Raw genomic sequence first — 18,971 nt, 5'->3', positions numbered from 1 at the left:
AGATGAGCTTCCCCGAGACGGTTTCTGACATAAATTATTTGGCTGTGCAAGCCATCAGTTTCATCAGTTGTCTGGGTAGCCGGTCTCCGACGATCACGCAGGTGAAGGAACCAGATGTGGAGGTCATGGGCTGGCGTGGTTACATGTGGCCTGCAGTTGTGAGGCCGGTTGGACGTAGTATCAAATTCTCTAAAATTATGTTGGCGGCGGCTTATGGTAGGGAAATGACGATTCTGGCAACAGCTCTGGTGGACATTCCTGCAGTCAGCATGCCAATTGCATGCTCCCTCAACTTGAGACAACTGTGGCATTGTGTTGTGTGACAAAACTAAACATTTTAGAGTTGCCTTTCACTGTCCCCAGCACAATGTGCACCTGTTAACAAGATAATTAAACAGCAATATCATTTATGTCACACCTGTGGATGGATTATCTTGGTAAAGGAGAAATTATCATTAACAGGGATGTAAAGAAATGTGTACACAAAATGAGAGAAATAAGCTTTGTGCCATATGGAACATTTTGGGACCTTTTATTTCAGCTCATTAACATGGGACCAACACTTTACATGTTGTGTTTATTTCTGTTCAGGATATTTCTTAATCTAATACTGCCCTCTCTAGGACAGCCATTATACTGCATCCAAATAATATTCAGTGTCAGAACCAACAGCCTGCTCCTAAATTTAAACCATACAGGTACTCAAATTAAAACATTTATCTGCTTTTGAAGAGTTGGGAGATGATAGATACGTCTGTTTGCCTCTTCCGCTTTCTCTCGCTCTCACAGTCAACACATTAATTATTATAATAGTGTCAATATCAGAGATTGTACACGTACTATCATTCTACCAGTCAGTCATTCATTGGCATGGTAGAAGTATAAAAAGGCATGTTTCATGGAGACATGGTGCCCTTCACACACAATTTGAAAAGCTACAGGCTTCATGTTAAAAAGCCCCCTAGAGCCAACCATTTCTAGAAGGGTGACCCATCCTCCACAAATCTACTTGGCAAAGCCCCACAACAGAGTCAACACCTGTGTCAGTTAAAAACATTTCAATATGTTAGTGTCCATGTTGGTCAGTACAGTGGGTCACTATGAGCACATTTGAAGTGAAGTTGTGTGTAGCGAGTGGTCTTGTAGTGTTTAAGTGTTTATGGGTGTAATGTGTTGAAAATGATCTTAGTGTGTATACGAGCATATGTTATGTCAGTTAATCCTCTCTGGGTTCACCGTTGTTACTACCAAATTTGGGGTTAGTGATTAGCTAATACACTGGGGTACTTTTCCACCTGCCAGCCAATCAATTAGGTCTCTTTCATCCACACACTCTCTCTCTCATTCCTTCATCCCCTCACTTTCTTTGGCTCAGTGTTTGAGGGAGAAGTCTCCCGTGTTGAGGCGAGGGCGAGGTAGTCCTCCAAACATTTCTGTTCCGTCGTTGGCTCCTGGGGCCAACAGGGCCTTCATGCTGGCAGCAATATGATCCAGGTCAGCTACACCAGCCTGCAACACAGACAGTTAGTGGGTATGTGTGTCAGAATGACTGATTGACAGAGAGAAAGTGAGCTGTATGTTTTTAAACGAAGGTTGACTGACCCGTTCCCCACTGTGGCCTTCTCCCTGGTGGGGTCTGTTGCCCTTGAAGCCCCACACAGGAACAGACACGGGGAGGGAGCGGGCCATGTTCATGGGGTTGGGGTGTCGGGATGAGAATGACTGCCCCATGGCCATGCTGCGGGGGGGAGGAGGACAGTCCTCACTTAACGAGCCTGGAGCAGAGAGGAGGCACATATTAAGAGCATTAGATCATCATTAACTAATATTACGACACACATACACTCACCATCAGTGCTCTCCTCCTCTCCATCGGACTCAAAGAATGGTTCACAGTCACGAGACAGCGAGTCCTCATCCATGGAAAACACTCCTGAAGCAGAGAGAGATTAATATTTACCAAGTCATTCAGACCAGGAGATTACTTTTTTTTTTTTTTTTTTAAATAGTCCCACAGAGCTGTGTTCACCTGCAGTCTCATTCAGATTACGGCTCCTTTCGTCCATGTCCTCCTCTTCCTCACACTCTTCCTCTAAGTCCCCAATTCCGGGAATGTCTCTCCCTCGTCCAGCCTCCTCTATCATCACAGCCATCTCTCGCTCCCTCTCTCCATTCCCATGCTGCCCAGCAGCTTGGCCAATGACAGCCCCTGAGTGGTAGATTGATGGGTAGCTTTGCGAATAGAGTGTGGTACTGGGGCTGATGGTTCCCACACCACACTCACCTGTTAGGCCCTGTGGAAGAGAAGTTAAGGACTTTACGATCACACACAGCACTATGAATGACAGCCACATTGAATGGCACAAAATGACTGACAGTCAGTCTACTCACCGCCCTGTCAGAGGGTATGTCCACTACCAGTTTAGCTCCTCCGTCTCCTGCACTCAGACGTGTATATCTATGTGCCGTTAGCATAGATGTGGAGTGCAGCACCGCAATGTCGTCCATGTAGCGCTGCGAAGACTCAGCCAAAGCCCCCTGACCCCACACGTGATAGGAGAAATCCCACTTCCGGCCTCCAGCAGGCAAGCCACTCTCCTTTTTCCTCTCATCTCCCTCCACTACAGATGGCCAGAACTTCTTACAGGCTGTAAGAATAGCCAGGTCGCAGCCTGACTTCTGACAATATCCCTCTGCCGCGGCAAGTAGTGCCAGCCAGCTCTCTTTGTGGTTGTCTGGGATCTCGGGGTCAGATGATTGGGTGATGGAGGCCATGATGGGTAAACAGGACTGCCAATGACTGTTGGATGTGTTTAATTTATTAGGGCTAGCTTTTATGGAATGTTTAGATGCTTTGTAACTGTTTTTATTGATCAATAGCTAAAATGGTTTAAGTTAGTGTAATCAGGCACCTGTAGGACTCAGCCAGCTGTTTGATATTAAATACAATATATTTTTGTTAACAAGTCTTGTGATAAATTTACCTTTTTTCTCACTGGATTGTAGGCTGGAGTGTTGATGTGTTTTTGGAATCTGCTTTTGGCTAATCTGAGGAAACGTTAGGATCCTTTTACGATTGCTGGTTTGGTTTAAGCTAAGAATAAAACTATCCTTAGTTGTTATAAAGCAGGTTTCAGAGGCACAAGGTGATTGTTTAATATTATTAATGTCAGTGTGCCTGAGAGAACTAGGGGAGATAAAATGAAAATGTTGCTGGTGTTACCTGGAAAAAACAAAATGGAGAAAGCTTGAGTTGCTCAAAAAAAAAGTTTGCATTGTTAGTCATTATAGCAATATTAGCTTATGTCACTAGCTAGGCACTATTTAGATTATCACTAAACCAGAATTCAGATAATAATCTCATAAAATTATGCATGATGAAACTTCATGAAATTAGACTACACTCAACTCAAGCATGGAATTTGTAAAATTCACATGATCCAAATACTGTACATACATTTCAATTCCATATAACTTTTCTGACGTCAAACTGCCTTGTAGAAGTCTGAGTTCATGGTCAATATCTCAGTGGTCAATATCTCAGTGGCACTTTGAGGATGTTCCAAAATAGACCTATGCTAACCGTGGGAAGACGTTGTCCACCTGTCGTTACGTCTCGCGAACTGTCGCAGTTCAGCGTCGTCGTCCCTTCCTCCCCCCACAATCGCATGCATTCGTTAGCATACGAACTGGCTCTGCCAAAACCTTATGGGGTGACTGCCTGCTCTAGACTTACCCAGCTCGTTTCTAAATGTAATTCCTGTGATTATTACTACCAGGAAAGCACTTCAATGAAAATGTCATGACTGCGGATTGTGTGTGCTTGTTTGTTTGCTAACATGCTAGCCAACTGGTCTCCTGTGCACTCTCCTCCCAACATGAACACATTTCATTTCTCGCCTTTGCAGAGACACTAGCACACACAGACACAAATAAACAGCGAGAACAGAAGTCAGCTTACACATTCAGTTCCTTATTTCGTCTGTTGCAAGCGTTTTTCTGGTTCTAACAGTTTCTTTATCTCTCAAGAATGGTCTCCCCTAGATTCCGACGTTGCTGTTTAGAGACGCTAGACGAGACGCACGTTTTACACGTGACTGTGGGCGGGCTCGTACTCGTTTTGGACGCGCACTTGGACGAGGCTGCATCTCAATAGCTTGTCATTGGTTTCTTCTACTGGTATAATTTACTTCATCCTCACTGATCTGACATGATGGAAGCAAATGCTTCTGGTAGGCTTTTCAATCTCTATATTATTCCCACCTAAACTCTCTTCTAATTTTGCAGTGCAGATGAAGGAAAAGAGAGGAGAGTAAAACATTACATTTTTATTTAACTAGGCAAGTCAGTTAAGAACAAATTCGTATTTACAATGACAGCCTACCCCAGCCAAACCCTAACGACGCTGGGCCAATTGTGCACCGCCCTATGGGACTCCCAATCACGACCGGTTGTGATACAGCCTGGAATCGAACCAGAGTCTGTAATGACACCTCTAGCCCTGAGATGCAGTGCCTTAGACCCCCTGTGCCACTCAGGAGTCCTAAAACTGGGATGCAACTTTGAGAAGACAGACAACAACAACCACTTACCGCCTTCATCAGCCTCCCTGTCTAAATTTTCTCTGTCCTTCTGTTCTTTGCTACATTGGTGGCAGCACCAGGATACTCACTGTCACTCATACATTTGTTAGAAGTGTTTCACTATTCACATTGGAATTTTCATTACCATCACTGATGCCTAATAAACTGCCATTTTCATAATTACATGAAACTGACAAATATTGTAAGAATAGAGCCCCACAGTGGAGGTGCCATAACAGTAGTAGGCCTGATTACCCACAATAAGGAGACAGCCTACAGGGAGGAGGTGAGGGCCCTGGCAGAGTGGTGCCAAGAAAATAACCTCTCCCTCAACATCAACAAAACAAAGGAGTTGATCATGGACTTCAGGAGAAGCAGAGGGAACACGCCCGCATACACGGGACCGCAGTGGAGAAGGTGAAAAGCTTCAAGTTACTTGATGTACACATCACTGATAATCTGAAATGGTCCACCCAAGAAGACGTAACAGCAGCTCTTCAACTTCAGGAGGCTGAAGAAATTTGTCTAGGCTCCTAAGACGCTCAAAAACTTTTACAGAAGCACATTTGAGAGCATCTTGTCGGCTGTATAACTGCCTGGTATGGCAACTGGCACCGCCTGCAACTACAGGGTTCTCCAGTGGGTGCTGCGGTCTGCCCAACACATCACCAGTGGCACGCTGCCTGCCCTCCAGAAAACCTACAGAACACGGTGGCATAGGAAGGCCAAAAAGGACATCAGGGGCATCCACCACCCGAGCCACGGCCTGTTCAACCGCTATCATCCAGAAGGCGTGGTCAGTACAGGTTCATCAAAGCTGGGACTGTGAGACTGAAAAACAGTTTTTATCTCAAGGCCATTAGACTGTTAAATAGCCATCAATAGCTTGCCTCCACCCAGTACCCTGCACTTTAGAGGCTGCTGCTCTATGTACAAGGAATCACATGTCACTTTAATAATGGAACCCTGGTCACTTTAATAATTTTTACATGCTGTTTTAGTAATTTCATATGTATATACTGTATTCCAGCGGTTTAAGGCACTGCATCTCCGTCACTACAGACACCTGGTTCAAATCCAGGGTGTATCACAACCGGCTGTGATTGGGAGTCCCATAGGGCGGTGCACAATTGGCCAAGCGTCGTCCGGGTTTGGCCGTCATTGTAAATAATAATTAGTTTAACTGACTTGCCTAGTTAAATAAAGGTTAAAGAAAAAAACAAATAAATACATTCTAGTCAATGCCACTCCGACATTTCTCGTAGTTATATTTTTCTTCATTCCATTATTTTACTTTGAGATGTGTGTATTGTTCGACACTTCTGCACTGTTGGAGCTATGGACACAAGCATTTCGCTACACCCGCAATAACATCTGCTAAATATATGTATGTGACCGATACAATTTGAATACCCATAAAACCTAGTTGTCAAACAGAGAAATGGTTCCAATCGTTTTTCCACCATACATTTTTCCCATTTGGGATTTCAGAAACACATAAGGACTGTTCGTGTAGCCTTACCCTGGCGTGACGTTTTGATAATCATGTAAATCTCGGACAAGGATTTATCAGTATATTCGGCTCTATTTACTCTCGGATTCGAAAATTATAATTACCATCAAGGTGGACATCATGCAAAACTACAAATCCCTGAAAGCTCCTGAACATCATCGCTAGCTGACACCCTTGTTAACAGGTATTGTGTCAATTTAAAACTTGCACAAGACAGTTCACAGAATTATCCATTTAAAGAAATTTAGCCAATTTATTCATTACTACATTTAGATAGAGATCCAGAGATTCTTACCTTTGCCTCAATTCAGCAGTCTCGTCCAGATCATCATGGCATTTGTAGTTCTTTATAATAGCCTCATTAGCGTTTCATTTTTGGGGGGTAAATACAGGCGAAAATATTGATAAGTCACCTTGTCCTAGAGAGATTCACACGGTTATCAAAACGTCACACCAGAGTAATCCTAAATGAAATTACAGGCCTTGTTTTAAGGTGATTTATCAATGGTGGAAAAACAGATTGGAACAATTTCCCGCTTTGAACACTAGGGTTTATGGGTATTATGATTCATACGGTGGTACTCTTGCCACGTTAAAAACAACTGGGAAAATACGTAAAATCCGAGTTGGATAACTGTTCTAATCGATTTTTCCGATTCGGAGCTCGCTTTTTCCGAGTTCCCTGTTGATTTGAACGCTCGGAAGTCGGAGATTTCCGATTTCCCAGTTCTGAGTCCCCGTTGTTTTGAACGCGGCATCTATTCCAATTTAGACGTGCCACCACCTATGATTGGTTGATGTTCCTGACTGACGTATAACGTAGACGGTGCAGTCTATGAAAGCGGAAGTCTTCTGACGACATTTGTTTTGAAAAAAAAGAAGGCTAGTGGAAGAAAAATGGAGCCAAAGGCTGAGACTAGTCACAAGGTAAGCGCAATGTATTGACATTGAAGTTTAGATTTCGTGTTCGTCTGTTTGATTCGGTCTGTATTAAAAGGCCGCCAACTTAACAAACTCTGTTATCGCCATTGTAGCTAGACTATCACCTTCACAACAAAGTCGTGTGATATTTGGGGACGCTGACGTAACTACAGTAACAGTTACCTAGCTAACGTTATAACAACAAACAAGCTAGCTTCATAATTATTTCCATATTCAATTGATATTTGCTGCTGTGATATATTACTTGTTCAATAAATTGGTCACGAGAAATATCATCATAGCTGTGCTATTTTCCACGGCAGACTTCAATATGTAAAGCAATAAGCACTGCTGGTTCTCTAACAGTTACTAATAGTAGTTAGACCTGTTTACAGTGAAGAAAGGGTCCAGAGGCCGATGATCCCATTCCATAGAATTAGCATCGTAGACTTCCCTGTGAATGTGATTACGGTATCTAACTAACTAAACGTTTGAACAGTTCGTTGGTGGAGGATGGTTTATGTAATATTTCACCTGAATTTATGCTGGCATATTATTATTGATTATACATTTCGGGTAATATACAGGATCGATATGATGGTATATTGTATTTGTATGGAATCTATCCAATTGGGTTCAGTCAGTTTAAGACACAAATCAAGTGTTATTTGTCACATGCGCCGAATACAATTGGTGTAGACTTTACCGTGAAACGCTTGCTTACGAGCCCTTCCAACAATGCCGAGTTAAATACAAAAATGGTAACGCAAGAGGAATAAAATGCACAGGAATTGAGCTATAGACCGAGAGTACCAGTACCAGGCACTACCTGGGAGAAACCCCTGGCAGGCACACAGGTGGAATCACTGTGCGAGTGACTCAGAGTTCATGTGACTCTATTTTGTAGGCTACAGTAAAGTCAGCTAACTCATCCTCTTTGGGATGTCATATGATTGTCATTCACCACCCTATTCCCACTCGATCACACTTTCTGATTCATTGCACTGGAATCCATGACATGACATTTTGCCATTAGTTTTCACTGCAAATTATATTATATTAATAGCATATGTTGTTTTGCCACACAGCTGGTGTTTGAGAAGGAGGGGGTTTACCTTCACACCAATGCCAAGAGGAGCAACCAGGACACCACAATCCCAGGATTCATCCGTATAGTGGAACGGGTAAGTTGGGCTTCTCCCATAGACACCATATTTACAGTGAGCTCCAAAAGGGGTGGGTATAATTTGTGGAACGTTCCAAAAGGAATCTGTCCAAAAACGAAGTAAAATACAAGGAGGTTGCCAACAAACAATGCATACAAAGTAGCATGATCAATTCACCTAGCTAACTATCTGCTGAACAGGCATCAGCTCACCACGTAGCTTATTCTTAATGCTTGTCCCTAGACTACCAGAGTGAGGACAGACATTTTTTGTAAAAAACGTGGTAAGTGAAAACCTTAATGAAATAGCCCACTCCCTACCCGGTATCTTATTCTGCCACTATACAACTTTGTATGCATTGTTTGTTGGCAACTTTGTTATTTACAATGTTTTTGGGACAGATTCCTGTTGGAACCTTCCACAAATTATACCCACCCATCCAAAAGTATTGGGACAGTGACACATTTATTGTTGTTTTGGCTCTGTACTCCAGCTCTTTGGGTTTGAAATGATACATTGAATATGAGGTTATGATGCAGACTGTCAGCTTTAATTTTAGGGTATTTTCACCCGCTTAGGAGTTACAGCACTTTTTATTAGGGGATCAAAAGTATTGGGACAAATTCACTTATGTTTATTAAAGTAGTCAACATTTTAGTATTTGTTCCCATATTCTTAGCATGCAATCATTAAATTAAGCGTGTGAACCTACACATTTGGTTGTGTTTGTTTTGGTTGTGTTTCAGATTAGATTCAGATTTTGTGCCCAATATAAATGAATGGTAAATAATGTATTTTGTCATTTTGGAGTCACTTTTATTGTAAAATAAGAATACAATATGTTTCTAAACACCTCACATTATTGTGGATGCTACTATGATCAAGGATAATCCTTAATGAATTGTGAGAAAGTTAGAGGCATAACTGTCATATCCCCTCAAAAATGCTAACATCTCCTGTTACTGTAATGGTGAGAGGTTAGCATGTCTTGGGGGTATGATAACTTTCTAACTCATCATTGTATAATTTCAAGTCCAAAGTGCTGGAGTAGAAAGCCAAAACAACAGCAAATTGTCACTGCCCCAATACTTTTGGAGCTCACGGTATATGAAAATATTGCCTCCCCGAGTGGCACAGCGATCTAAGGCACTGCAGTGCTAGTGGCGTCACTGCAGACCCGGGTTCGATCCCAGGCTGTGTCGCAGCCAGCTGTGACCGGGAGACCCATGAGGCGGTGCACAATTGGCCCAGCGTCGTCTGGGTTAGGGGAGGGTTTGGCTGGCTGGGATGTCCTTGTCCTATCGCGTTCTAGGGACTCCTTGTGACCGGTTGGGCACATGCGCGCTGACATCTGTCTCCAGCTGGATGGTGTTTCCTCCGACACGTTGGTGAGGCTGGCTTCTGGGTTAAGCGAGCAATGTGTCAAGAAGCAGTGCGGCTTGGCGGGGTCATGTTTCGGAGGACGCTTGGCTCTCGACCTTCGCCTCTCCCGAGTCCGTACAAGAGTTACAGCGACAGGACAAGACTGTAACAACCAAGTGTATATCACGAAAAAGGGGTAAAAAGTACAAATAAAATAAAAATATGATTATTGGTTGATCGAAAACCAATTCTGGTCATATTCAAAGTGTACTCATCCCTGTGGTGGAAGTCTTTGTCATCAGTAACTTTGTTTTGCTTCCTTTAGTCAAACACATAGGCCTATAGATCATATACAGTATGTCCTTTCTTCTTAGTGTTAGGCTATCACATGTTATTCTGGACTAGACTAAGGTGTTTGTCTATGTTTACAGGGTGGGGAGCCAGCTTTGGAGTGGAGCGCACTAGAGGACGAGGGCCGCAATACGGCTGCTGTATTCTACACTAAAAAGGTGAGCGCTTGTTTAGTACACTAGTGACACACATCACTCTGTTTTCTTAATGTTCTTTATATACAGCCTGTCTTCCTGTTAGGATGGAGAAGGAGGGGTGGAAGACACCAACTTTGACCCTGGCTACGAGCCAGATTGGGCAGTCATCAGCACAGTGAAGAGAGACCGAGTCAGAGAGCACCCCCCTGTCAAAGAGACAAGTACGTAGACTTTTATAACTTGCCTTCTGCGTTTGTAGTTCTCATACTAGGCTATACTCACAAGTGTTTGCAGCAAGTGTATAGTGCTATTCTTGATGTTGATGTCTCCCCCTCTGTTCCCAGGCCAGTGGTCATTCTCCCTGCCTCTGTCGGAGCTGTACTCTCTGCGACGGTCCCGTTTCTCCCTGGGCCGTAACTTCATGGTTTTTACTAGCAGGGGTGGCCACCCCCTTCCTCCTCTGCACTTCCATAGGGGGGGCACCAGGGAGCTGTTGAGGGCCCTGCAGCGTTACATCATCCTGGCCCCGTGAGTAGCAGCAGACAGCCAGCTCTCCCTCTCTCTCTCAGATCAATGCCTCAGAGGAATTCAAGGCATTTCACTGGCATATAACTTGACTCTGAACAGTAGAGTTTAGCAGCTGTTGTACCCTACCCCCTTTCTACATACATTCTGAAGTGTCTTTTTCATACTTTCTCTCTCTTTCTTGCTAGCGTTTTCTTCTATTCTGAGCTTCTATATCTTCTCTGTCGCTGTCTGTGTCTCTTACTATCTGCCTGACTGTTTTTCTGTTGTTTTAGATCACCTGTAGATGGTCGTCTCTTCCTAGCGTATCCCCATGACTCTGGGGCTCTCTCTCAGTCCTTTGATGAGCTGCACCTCTTTGACGATGGAAGCTCAGACCTCGTCTCTGTAAGTCTTGTGTTTTGTGTGTGCTATTCTCTGAGAAGGTTTAATGTGTGTGTTTCTAATTATATTAATCTCTTTGTTTCCAGAGGTTTATCCAGGACCCTTATGCCACCACCTTTGGGGGATTCTCCAAGGTCACCAATTTCTTCAGAGGGGCTCTACGACCACCAGATTCCCCCTTCCACTCTCGTGGCCCTCAGGACCACCATGGGCCCCCCTCAGCTGATGACGAACCAGGCTTTGAGCTCATCACCTGTGTAAGTGGGGGGGATGGGGTTGGAGATGTAAACTCATCACTAGCCCTGACATCTGTGGAGTAGATGGAGAAGAGGACCTCACTTTATATCGTCCAGGCGTTGGCTGTAACATACGGATGGCGACGTCGTCCAGGCGTTGGCTGTAACATGCGGATGGCGACGTCGTCCAGGCGTTGGCTGTAACATACGGATGGCGACGACGTCCAGGCGTTGGCTGTAACATGCGGATGGCGACGTCGTCCAGGCGTTGGCTGTAACATGCGGATGGCGACGTCGTCCAGGCGTTGGCTGTAACATGCGGATGGCGACGTCGTCCAGGCGTTGGCTGTAACATGCGGATGGCGACGTCGTCCAGGCGTTGGCTGTAACATGCGGATGGCGACGCGTCCAGGCGTTGGCTGTAACATGCGGATGGCGACGTCGTCCAGGCGTTGGCTGTAACATGCGGATGGCGACGTCGTCCAGGCGTTGGTTGTAACATGCGGATGGCGACGTCGTCCAGGCGTTGGTTGTAACATACGGATGGCGACGTCGTCCAGGCGTTGGCTGTAACATACGGATGGCGACGTCGTCCAGGCGTTGGCTGTAACATACGGATGGCGACGTCGTCCAGGCGTTGGCTGTAACATACGGATGGCGACGTCGTCCAGGCGTTGGTTGTAACATACGGATGGCGACATCGTCCAGGCGTTGGCTGTAACATGCGGATGGCGATATCAATGGTGAGAGTTTTATTTTTGTTGGTACCAGGGGGTGGAGCTTGGCCCTAAACCAGACGTAACCAGGGGACAGCCTCTCGACGAATGGGAGGAGTTCCTGGACCCAGAGGGGCGTGTGAAGGACCCACAGCAAATCAAAGAGCTGGTCTTCAGGGGGGTAAGACCGTACAGTATAATTCCTATCTGACACCATCTTCCATCCAAATGGGTTTTGCTGTACAGTGTCTGCACCTTGTCATTCAAAGCATCCCTCCTTTCCCTCTCCTAGGGTATCACACCATCCCTGAGGAAGGATGTGTGGAAGTTTCTGCTGGGTTTCTATCCCTGGAATAGTACCTTGAAAGAGAGGGAGGACATTCTGAGGATGAAAACGTTAGTCTCTTATCTCCCTCGCTTGTTATGGCTCTCTTATCACAGACTGGGACTGTTGTCTAAAAGGGAGTGAGTAAATTCATCTCCTCAACCCCTCTGTGTTTTTCTGTCTTCAGAGATGAGTATTTCAGAATGAAGGTTCAGTGGAAGTCAGTCAGTGAAGAGCAGGAGATGAGGAACTCTCTCCTCAGAGGATACCGCAGTCTGATAGGTTGGTGTTGCTGTCTGTTAAACATGATCTCACGCCTCATTGGTTGACACACATTTTATGATTTGTTACTTATCTGTTCATGTTTTGATTGGACAGAAAGGGACGTGAGTCGGACGGACAGACACAACACCTTCTTCTCTGGCAATGACAACCCAGGCCTGACTCTTCTCAATGATGTGCTGATGACATACTGCATGTTCAACTTTGATCTGGGTAAGCCACTCCCCTTGTTCTTACACTTGAAAGTTCAAAGCCATTGTATCACATTTCAACTGTATTTATTATCAATATCTCAGACCTGACTCTCATCTCTCCTTGTGGTTCCTGTTGTCTGTCTCTTTCTCTCCCTGCAGGCTATGTCCAGGGGATGAGTGACCTCTTGGCTCCTCTCCTTTTTGTCACTCAGAACGAAGTGGAGTCCTTCTGGTGTCTGACAGGTTTTATGGAGATGGTGGTAAGCACCTTACTCTCTTGTTAAATACTCATATATTACCACATAAGAGTGTTAAAACATAGCATTACACACTATTTTAATGTTCTCTCTCTCTCTGGCCCTCAGCACCAGAACTTTGAGGAGTCTCAGGAGGCCATGAAGCAACAGCTCCTTCAGCTCAGCCTGCTGATGAAGGCTCTGGACCCTGAGCTCCTTGACTACCTGGGTAAACGATGACTATCACTCAGTTACTGTGTTTCTCTCACACTTCACCATAACTCAAACGTGTTATTACTCAGTGAGGTAGACATTCATCAGGCAGTCAATTCTCTAATCAGCCAATTGATTATATTTGACCTTAACTCAAGGTGTGTTATGTAACTACCTGGATGCGTAATCTGTTGACATAGTAAATTCTTCACATTGTTATGTTGTCTCTCTTTCAGACTCCCAGGACAGTGGCTCTCTGTGCTTCTGTTTCCGTTGGTTACTGATATGGTTTAAGAGAGAGTTCTCCTTCGAGGACATCCTATCCCTTTGGGAGGTGAGTGGGTGGATACTACTCATTAGAAACACTCGCATGTAGCTTAGGCTTTACACACTATATGGAAAAAAACTCTTAGTTTTACAATATATGTAAGTAAACACACAGTGAGCGCACTGTTCTGTACTAGGTTCTTTGGACTCGTCTGCCCTGTGAAAACTTCCATCTGCTGATGGCCGCTTCCATTCTGGAATCACAGAGGGGGGAGTTCATCGGCTCTGACCACGACTTCAACACTATTTTGAAGGTTTGTTGGAAATGTGTTTTAAGTTATTTTCCTTAATGATGTTGTCTTTTTGTTTATGTGTACAGTACTAAGGACTGTTTGTCTATGTGCAGCACATCAATGAACTGACCATGAAGCTGGATCTGCAGACAGTCCTACGAGGAGCAGAAGCTAACTACCTGCAGCTGGCCTGCTGCAAAGTAGGAAATATCTTAGAGGAGGATACATTCATTTGGACATGATATATTTAAAATATTGTGTATTGTCATCTGACTGATCTAAACTCCTCTCCTCTCTCCATTCCTTCTGTCTCTCAGGAGCTGCCGGTGAAGGTGCAGGAGGTCATTGGTCTGTACGTTCCCCCCAGCCCTGATGACGAGACGAGCCCAGAATCAGAGTCGCATGAGACGCAGTAGGTTCTCAGCCGATCACAGGCAGCAGCTACTGAAACGAGCCAGTCAAGTAACAGCACTGCTGCTGCAGCAGCACGCCCTCGCCCTACCTACCCTTAACTCTGAAGGACAGGGTGATAGACATGAGGAGAGAAAGGCATTAACCGATATGAGGTGTTCCATATAGGAATATATACGCTCAATGGCCAGTTATTTGTTTTTATTTTTTAGGTACACCCATCTAGTACTGGGTCGGACACCCTTTTGCCTCCAGAACAGCTTGAATTCTTTGGGACGTGGACACGTTGCTCAATTGATATTGAGGGACCTAACATGTCCGAAGGAAAACATTCCCCATGCCATTACTTTACCTGCCACCAGTCTGTACCGTTGACACCAGGTAGGATGGGTCCATGGACTATCGCTGCTTACACCAAATCCTGACTCTGTCGTCAGCATGACGCAACAGGAATCGTGATTTGTCGGACCAGGCAATGTTTTTCCACTTCTCAATTGTCCAGTGTTGGTGACTGCGTGCCCACTGGAGCCACTTCATTTTTAGCTGTAGCTGATAGGAATGGAACCCGGTGTGTTCGTCTGCTGCAATAGCCCATCCATGAAAAGGACAGAGGTCAGCGGTTTAAGATGCCGTTCTGCACACCACTGTTGTATTGCGCCGTTGTTTGCCTGTTAGCTTGCATGATTCTTGCCATTCTCCTTCGACCTCTCATCAATGAGCTGTTTTCACCCACAGGACTGCTGCTGACTGGATGTTTTTTGTTTGTCACACCATTCTCGGTAAACCCTAGACACTGTCCTGTGCGAAAAGCCCAGGAGGGTGGTCGTTTCTGGGCGCCTGGCACCAATGATCATACCGCACTCAAAGTAGCTTAGGTCACTTGTTTTGCCCATTCTAACATTCAATGGAACAGTAACTGAATGCCTGTCTGCCTGCTTTATATAGGCCATGACACTCACTGCCTGTAGGAGCTAACCATTTTTGTGAATGGGGTGGTGTACCTAATAAACTGGCCATTTATTGTATATTGGATGATATGGGGCATAGGAGAGAGTGTTTGATAATGTACTGTAGTACATGATGAGGGTTGCAGACTGTTACCATCTCTGACAGACGGGGCATTAGAGTGAACGGTGATAGGTTGTTTTTTCATGAATGTAACTATCCCAAAATATTGAAATGGTCTACATATGTAGTGCTTTGTCTTTATATAAATACCGCAATACATTTATTTTGTTTCCCCTAAGTATTTTGTGTGAATCCAAGTCATGTCCAGTCATTTATATTTCCATTTGTGTACCTGTCTCGTGAGCATTTTTTTCATTTGTTTTTCATAATGCTTCCATTTTAAAATTGTCTGTTAAATTGTTTTATCCCTTTATCTCAGCCCATTTGTCCCTTTTTTTTAATGGTGTATCATTGTGGTCTGCATTTTTTTCCACCCTGTTGTTCCTTCTATCCATGCTCTCCTCTCTATTGCTGTCCTTCTAACTCGAAGTAATACTAAATATAAAATGAAGAATAATCTTACTGACAGAGTATTACAAGTACTATAAAATGCCTTCCTATAGAGTGTACTATAATGTTTAAGGTTTTTAACTACTGGTATTATGTCATAACAATATTTTCACTTATCTGAAATTGCTGAATCTTACCAAATAAAGGGTACAAAAACAATCAATTACTGGTGAAATTGACTCTTTCAGATGTTTACTTGTCATATGTTCCCACCAGACTGTGTGACCCCCCCCCAATTCTGTTAACCCTCCACTACCCTCCCAAACTATTCATCCTAACACTCCCATGAATCTTAATGTGTGACTATTCCATGCCCTCTCCCTCATCTCAGTTCCATATGAAGTTTTAGACATGGAAATGCTAGTACGTATAAGAGGGAGATCGAATTGCGAACAATGAACGATTTACTGGAAACCTAAAATACAAGTATGTATTTGAAGTGGGGTAACTGTTTGATTGTATTACTATTTATTGATTGCATTTTGTATTTTAATAATGGTATTGTGTTCTGCAGCGCTCATTTGGAAAAAAGGACTGGATCTTAATGACTTCCTGTTGAAATAAAGGTTCATTCAAATATTGTCTTGTCAGATGGTCTGTGAGTTTTGATGCTCTTGCTGTTTACACCATAGTTATTGTTGTAAACTAATCAAATTAAGTGTAAAACACCACTCATTTGCCAGAAATGTGTCAAAAGCACTTAGTTGGTTGACTTAGTTCTGAGTGATAAAGTGTTTATCAGTTCTGTAGGATGGTTTATGCAGTGTGTTAACTGAGTGAGCAGACCCCCTTCCCCTCCCCGTCAGCAGGTGTCTGTGCGGTGAAAAGGGATCTCTGTCCTCCCCTGTCCCGGGCAATGAGGTGGAAAATGAGGGGCGGAGAAACGCACTCCCCTCTCAAGACCGACTGGGTCGTCCATGTCTCTCCGTCCCCCTCTCTCCCTCCTTCCCTCTCTGTCTCAGTTTGAATACAGCTGCAATGTATGAATTTAGCAGGGTACTTAAACAGGCGGGCGATCTGTCACTCTGTTTCTCTTCCCCACGCCCCTCTCTGCCCTCTCTCTCTTCTGACCTGACCTCTTCTGACTCCCACAGCCAAACTCACTCTGGCTCTCATTCAAACTCTATCTGTTTTCAGTGCTAATCCAATCCCTGTTTATGGATGATGTCTCTCTCAACAGCCAACATCCCCTATAATTCTACAATTGTCCCAGTGTGTTGGGGTGATAATCTCTCTTGTTGTGATTGTGTTACTGCTTGGAAGGGGTTTTATCTAGAGTGTTTGAGACCTCAGAGGAGATAAAGTCCCAGATAAGTGTGCTCTTACTAAAGAAGAATGCCTTTTGCATTCTTCTTGGGGGTTTCCAGCAAATGTGCAGCCATGAATAACACACACACACAGATGACTAATGATTAAGGGTGATAGAGGAATATTTCAGCAATGAAATCTCTGACTTCGAAGAGATTCAACAAAAAGAAATGATGCTTTAACTTTCCACAGTAAATGTTAGTGAGAAACACAAAATACATTCCATCTAAACATTTGCATAAAACAGATACTATTTTAAAGGAAAACAACTGTATTACAACATATCTATTTGAAGGTCTGATTATAGTGATTGATTTAAAGCGGCAATCAGCAGTTGAAACAATAAGTGACTCCCTGCCCCTGTTTTGGGAAAAAGCTAAGGGATGGGGCTATAGAAATGTAACAACTCTCAAATTCAAAGATAGAGCTATGTATGCAAGGACTGACCATCCATGATATCAATATGATGGTTTTAACCATGTTTGTTTGCATTTAACATGTTTGTTAACAACCATTGGGATAAAACAAGCTAGTATTTTGGGTTCTGATGTGCAGATTTCCCCTTTAATCAAGTAAAAATGCAAGCTAACTTTAATTTATGCTTTTGTCTTATGATATTTTAAGGCTGATTCAAGAGGTGTGTAATTGTTTCATTTTCAGTGCTTCCCAAATGTCTCTGTGAAACATAAGCCCTCGTGTGTCCCTCAAACCACCTGTAGTGACTCACTGTGTCAAATAGAATCTGAATTCACTACTCGTAAGTGTGACCCCATTGTGACCGTCAGGGGAGTCCCCGAGGAGCATGCGAGAGTGTGTCTGCTGTCCAGTGAATGTGTGAAGGGTGTGTGTGTGTGTCAGAGAGAGAGAGGACCCAGCAGAAGGCCAGGGGCTGGTGTCTGACACTGATTTGTAAAGGAGACAATACGGCTCATTGACCTGCCTGCTCTACTGTCTGTTGCTCATACCTCACCCTGTCCTCCCCAGTGGATTCACTGCTCTTTAAACAGGGGGAGCAGATTGCCACAGGCTGGGGGGGGGGGTAATGGGGAGTAGAGTGACTGGACACAGGTTGCTTTGACAATGAGATTCCTCAGAGAGTTCTGGGCACTAGAGAGAGAGAGTTTCATGCCAGAAGTTAGACATTTAGAGGCCGGAAATCTTTGTACATATATATTAGTTATTTGCACAATAAGTACTGTATAGCTACAAACAGGACAGGGCAAAAAGTTTTTAAAAAAAATGCAACCATTCAACAAAGCATAAACCCTCACGTTGCTTTTCCAATTAACCGCAATTATAATCTCTAATTTCTCTATACAGTTTCTATTAATTTAATGGGATAGAATTTGGAACTTTCAGTTTGAGAAGATATATTTCCATCTTTTCTCTTTCCCCTTTAATATTGTCAACAAACAACCTACTCCTCATGTTATCCATTCCCATTGTCAGAGTTTGGAGATGACCTTTTCTCTCCTCCCTTCTCTCCCTTTCTCCCCTTCTCTTTTTCACTGTTGGGGGCAAGCTGTTGCCCTGTCCCTGCGGGCCCCTCCCTCTCTTGTCTGCACCCTCTCTCCTCCCCTCCCTCTCTCTCCTTCTCTATTTTCTCACTCTCTCCACCTGTTGATGCCATTGTTGTACAGACAGCATTGTTGTCTTTTTATTATTTTATGTCAGTCACTATGTTACCACCCTCTTTCTCTTTCATTCCCTCTTCACCACACCCTCTCTGTCATTTTCTTTCTCCGAGGGGTATAAAACCCAGCCAGAGGAGGTACGGGCTAAGATTCACACCAGCGCCACACAGGAACACACACATACAGAGGGGCGAGGAAATAAAAGGACATCCAACATAGCAGTGACAAGAAGAAGGTTTAATTGAGTTGGATTAGTTGCAGATTTTCAACACACATATTGGTCCTACATTCTCTCTCCTTACACTGACAGAGTAACATTGACTTGTTGTATCCCACTTTCTGGACCGAGAGGAACACAAACCCACCTAGGTAGTTGTGTGTGGGCTGAGCTGAGGG

General features: G+C 44.0%; 2 protein-coding genes across 5 annotated transcripts; one reads left to right on the top strand and one right to left on the bottom strand.

The window, feature by feature from the left end:
- Positions 1-515: 515 nt before the first annotated feature.
- LOC124015293 lies at positions 516-6,616 on the bottom strand. Of its 4 annotated transcripts, XM_046330435.1 has the most exons (7): positions 3,962-4,283; positions 2,985-3,223; positions 2,392-2,800; positions 2,030-2,294; positions 1,850-1,933; positions 1,603-1,775; positions 516-1,509 (listed from the first exon to the last, which is right to left on the bottom strand). In XM_046330435.1, exons 3-7 carry the CDS (start codon positions 2,773-2,775, stop codon positions 1,372-1,374), a joined length of 1,044 nt encoding a protein of 347 aa, XP_046186391.1. In that variant the 5' UTR covers positions 2,776-2,800; positions 2,985-3,223; positions 3,962-4,283; the 3' UTR covers positions 516-1,371. The 4 variants fall into 4 exon arrangements, with proteins under 4 accessions (XP_046186391.1, XP_046186392.1, XP_046186393.1 ...); XM_046330436.1 differs by lacking the exon at positions 3,962-4,283 and adding an exon at positions 6,392-6,616 and having other exon boundaries at positions 2,392-3,223; XM_046330437.1 differs by lacking the exon at positions 2,985-3,223 and having other exon boundaries at positions 3,962-4,284.
- Positions 6,598-15,796, top strand: LOC124015292 (TBC1 domain family member 17-like). Its single transcript, XM_046330433.1, has 17 exons — positions 6,598-7,023; positions 8,106-8,201; positions 9,977-10,054; positions 10,137-10,254; positions 10,378-10,561; positions 10,834-10,945; positions 11,029-11,199; positions 11,950-12,075; positions 12,187-12,290; positions 12,407-12,501; positions 12,598-12,714; positions 12,855-12,955; positions 13,061-13,160; positions 13,381-13,478; positions 13,609-13,725; positions 13,818-13,904; positions 14,022-15,796. Exons 1-17 carry the CDS (start codon positions 6,994-6,996, stop codon positions 14,118-14,120), a joined length of 1,833 nt encoding a protein of 610 aa, XP_046186389.1. The 5' UTR covers positions 6,598-6,993; the 3' UTR covers positions 14,121-15,796.
- The last annotated feature ends 3,175 nt before the right edge of the window (positions 15,797-18,971 follow it).

The sequence above is a fragment of the Oncorhynchus gorbuscha genome, linkage group LG26, assembly GCF_021184085.1.
Source record: "Oncorhynchus gorbuscha isolate QuinsamMale2020 ecotype Even-year linkage group LG26, OgorEven_v1.0, whole genome shotgun sequence".
Taxonomy (NCBI): domain Eukaryota; kingdom Metazoa; phylum Chordata; class Actinopteri; order Salmoniformes; family Salmonidae; genus Oncorhynchus; species Oncorhynchus gorbuscha.
This window is presented reverse-complemented; position numbering and strand designations above follow the sequence as displayed.

What these genes read in the sequence shown, in the direction of transcription:
- LOC124015293 (XM_046330436.1), bottom strand. Translation starts at nt 2,775, where the DNA reads ATGGCCTCCATCACCCAATCATCTGACCCCGAGATCCCAGACAACCAC. An exon ending in ACATACCCTCTGACAGGGCG is followed by an intron (nt 2,295 to 2,391) that starts GTGAGTAGACTG and finishes TCTCTTCCACAG; the next exon opens with GGCCTAACAGGTGAGTGTGG. An exon ending in TAATCTGAATGAGACTGCAG is followed by an intron (nt 1,934 to 2,029) that starts GTGAACACAGCT and finishes TCTCTGCTTCAG; the next exon opens with GAGTGTTTTCCATGGATGAG.
- LOC124015292 (XM_046330433.1), top strand. Translation starts at nt 6,994, where the DNA reads ATGGAGCCAAAGGCTGAGACTAGTCACAAG. An exon ending in GAAGCTCAGACCTCGTCTCT is followed by an intron (nt 10,946 to 11,028) that starts GTAAGTCTTGTG and finishes CTTTGTTTCCAG; the next exon opens with AGGTTTATCCAGGACCCTTA. An exon ending in AGGATACCGCAGTCTGATAG is followed by an intron (nt 12,502 to 12,597) that starts GTTGGTGTTGCT and finishes TTGATTGGACAG; the next exon opens with AAAGGGACGTGAGTCGGACG.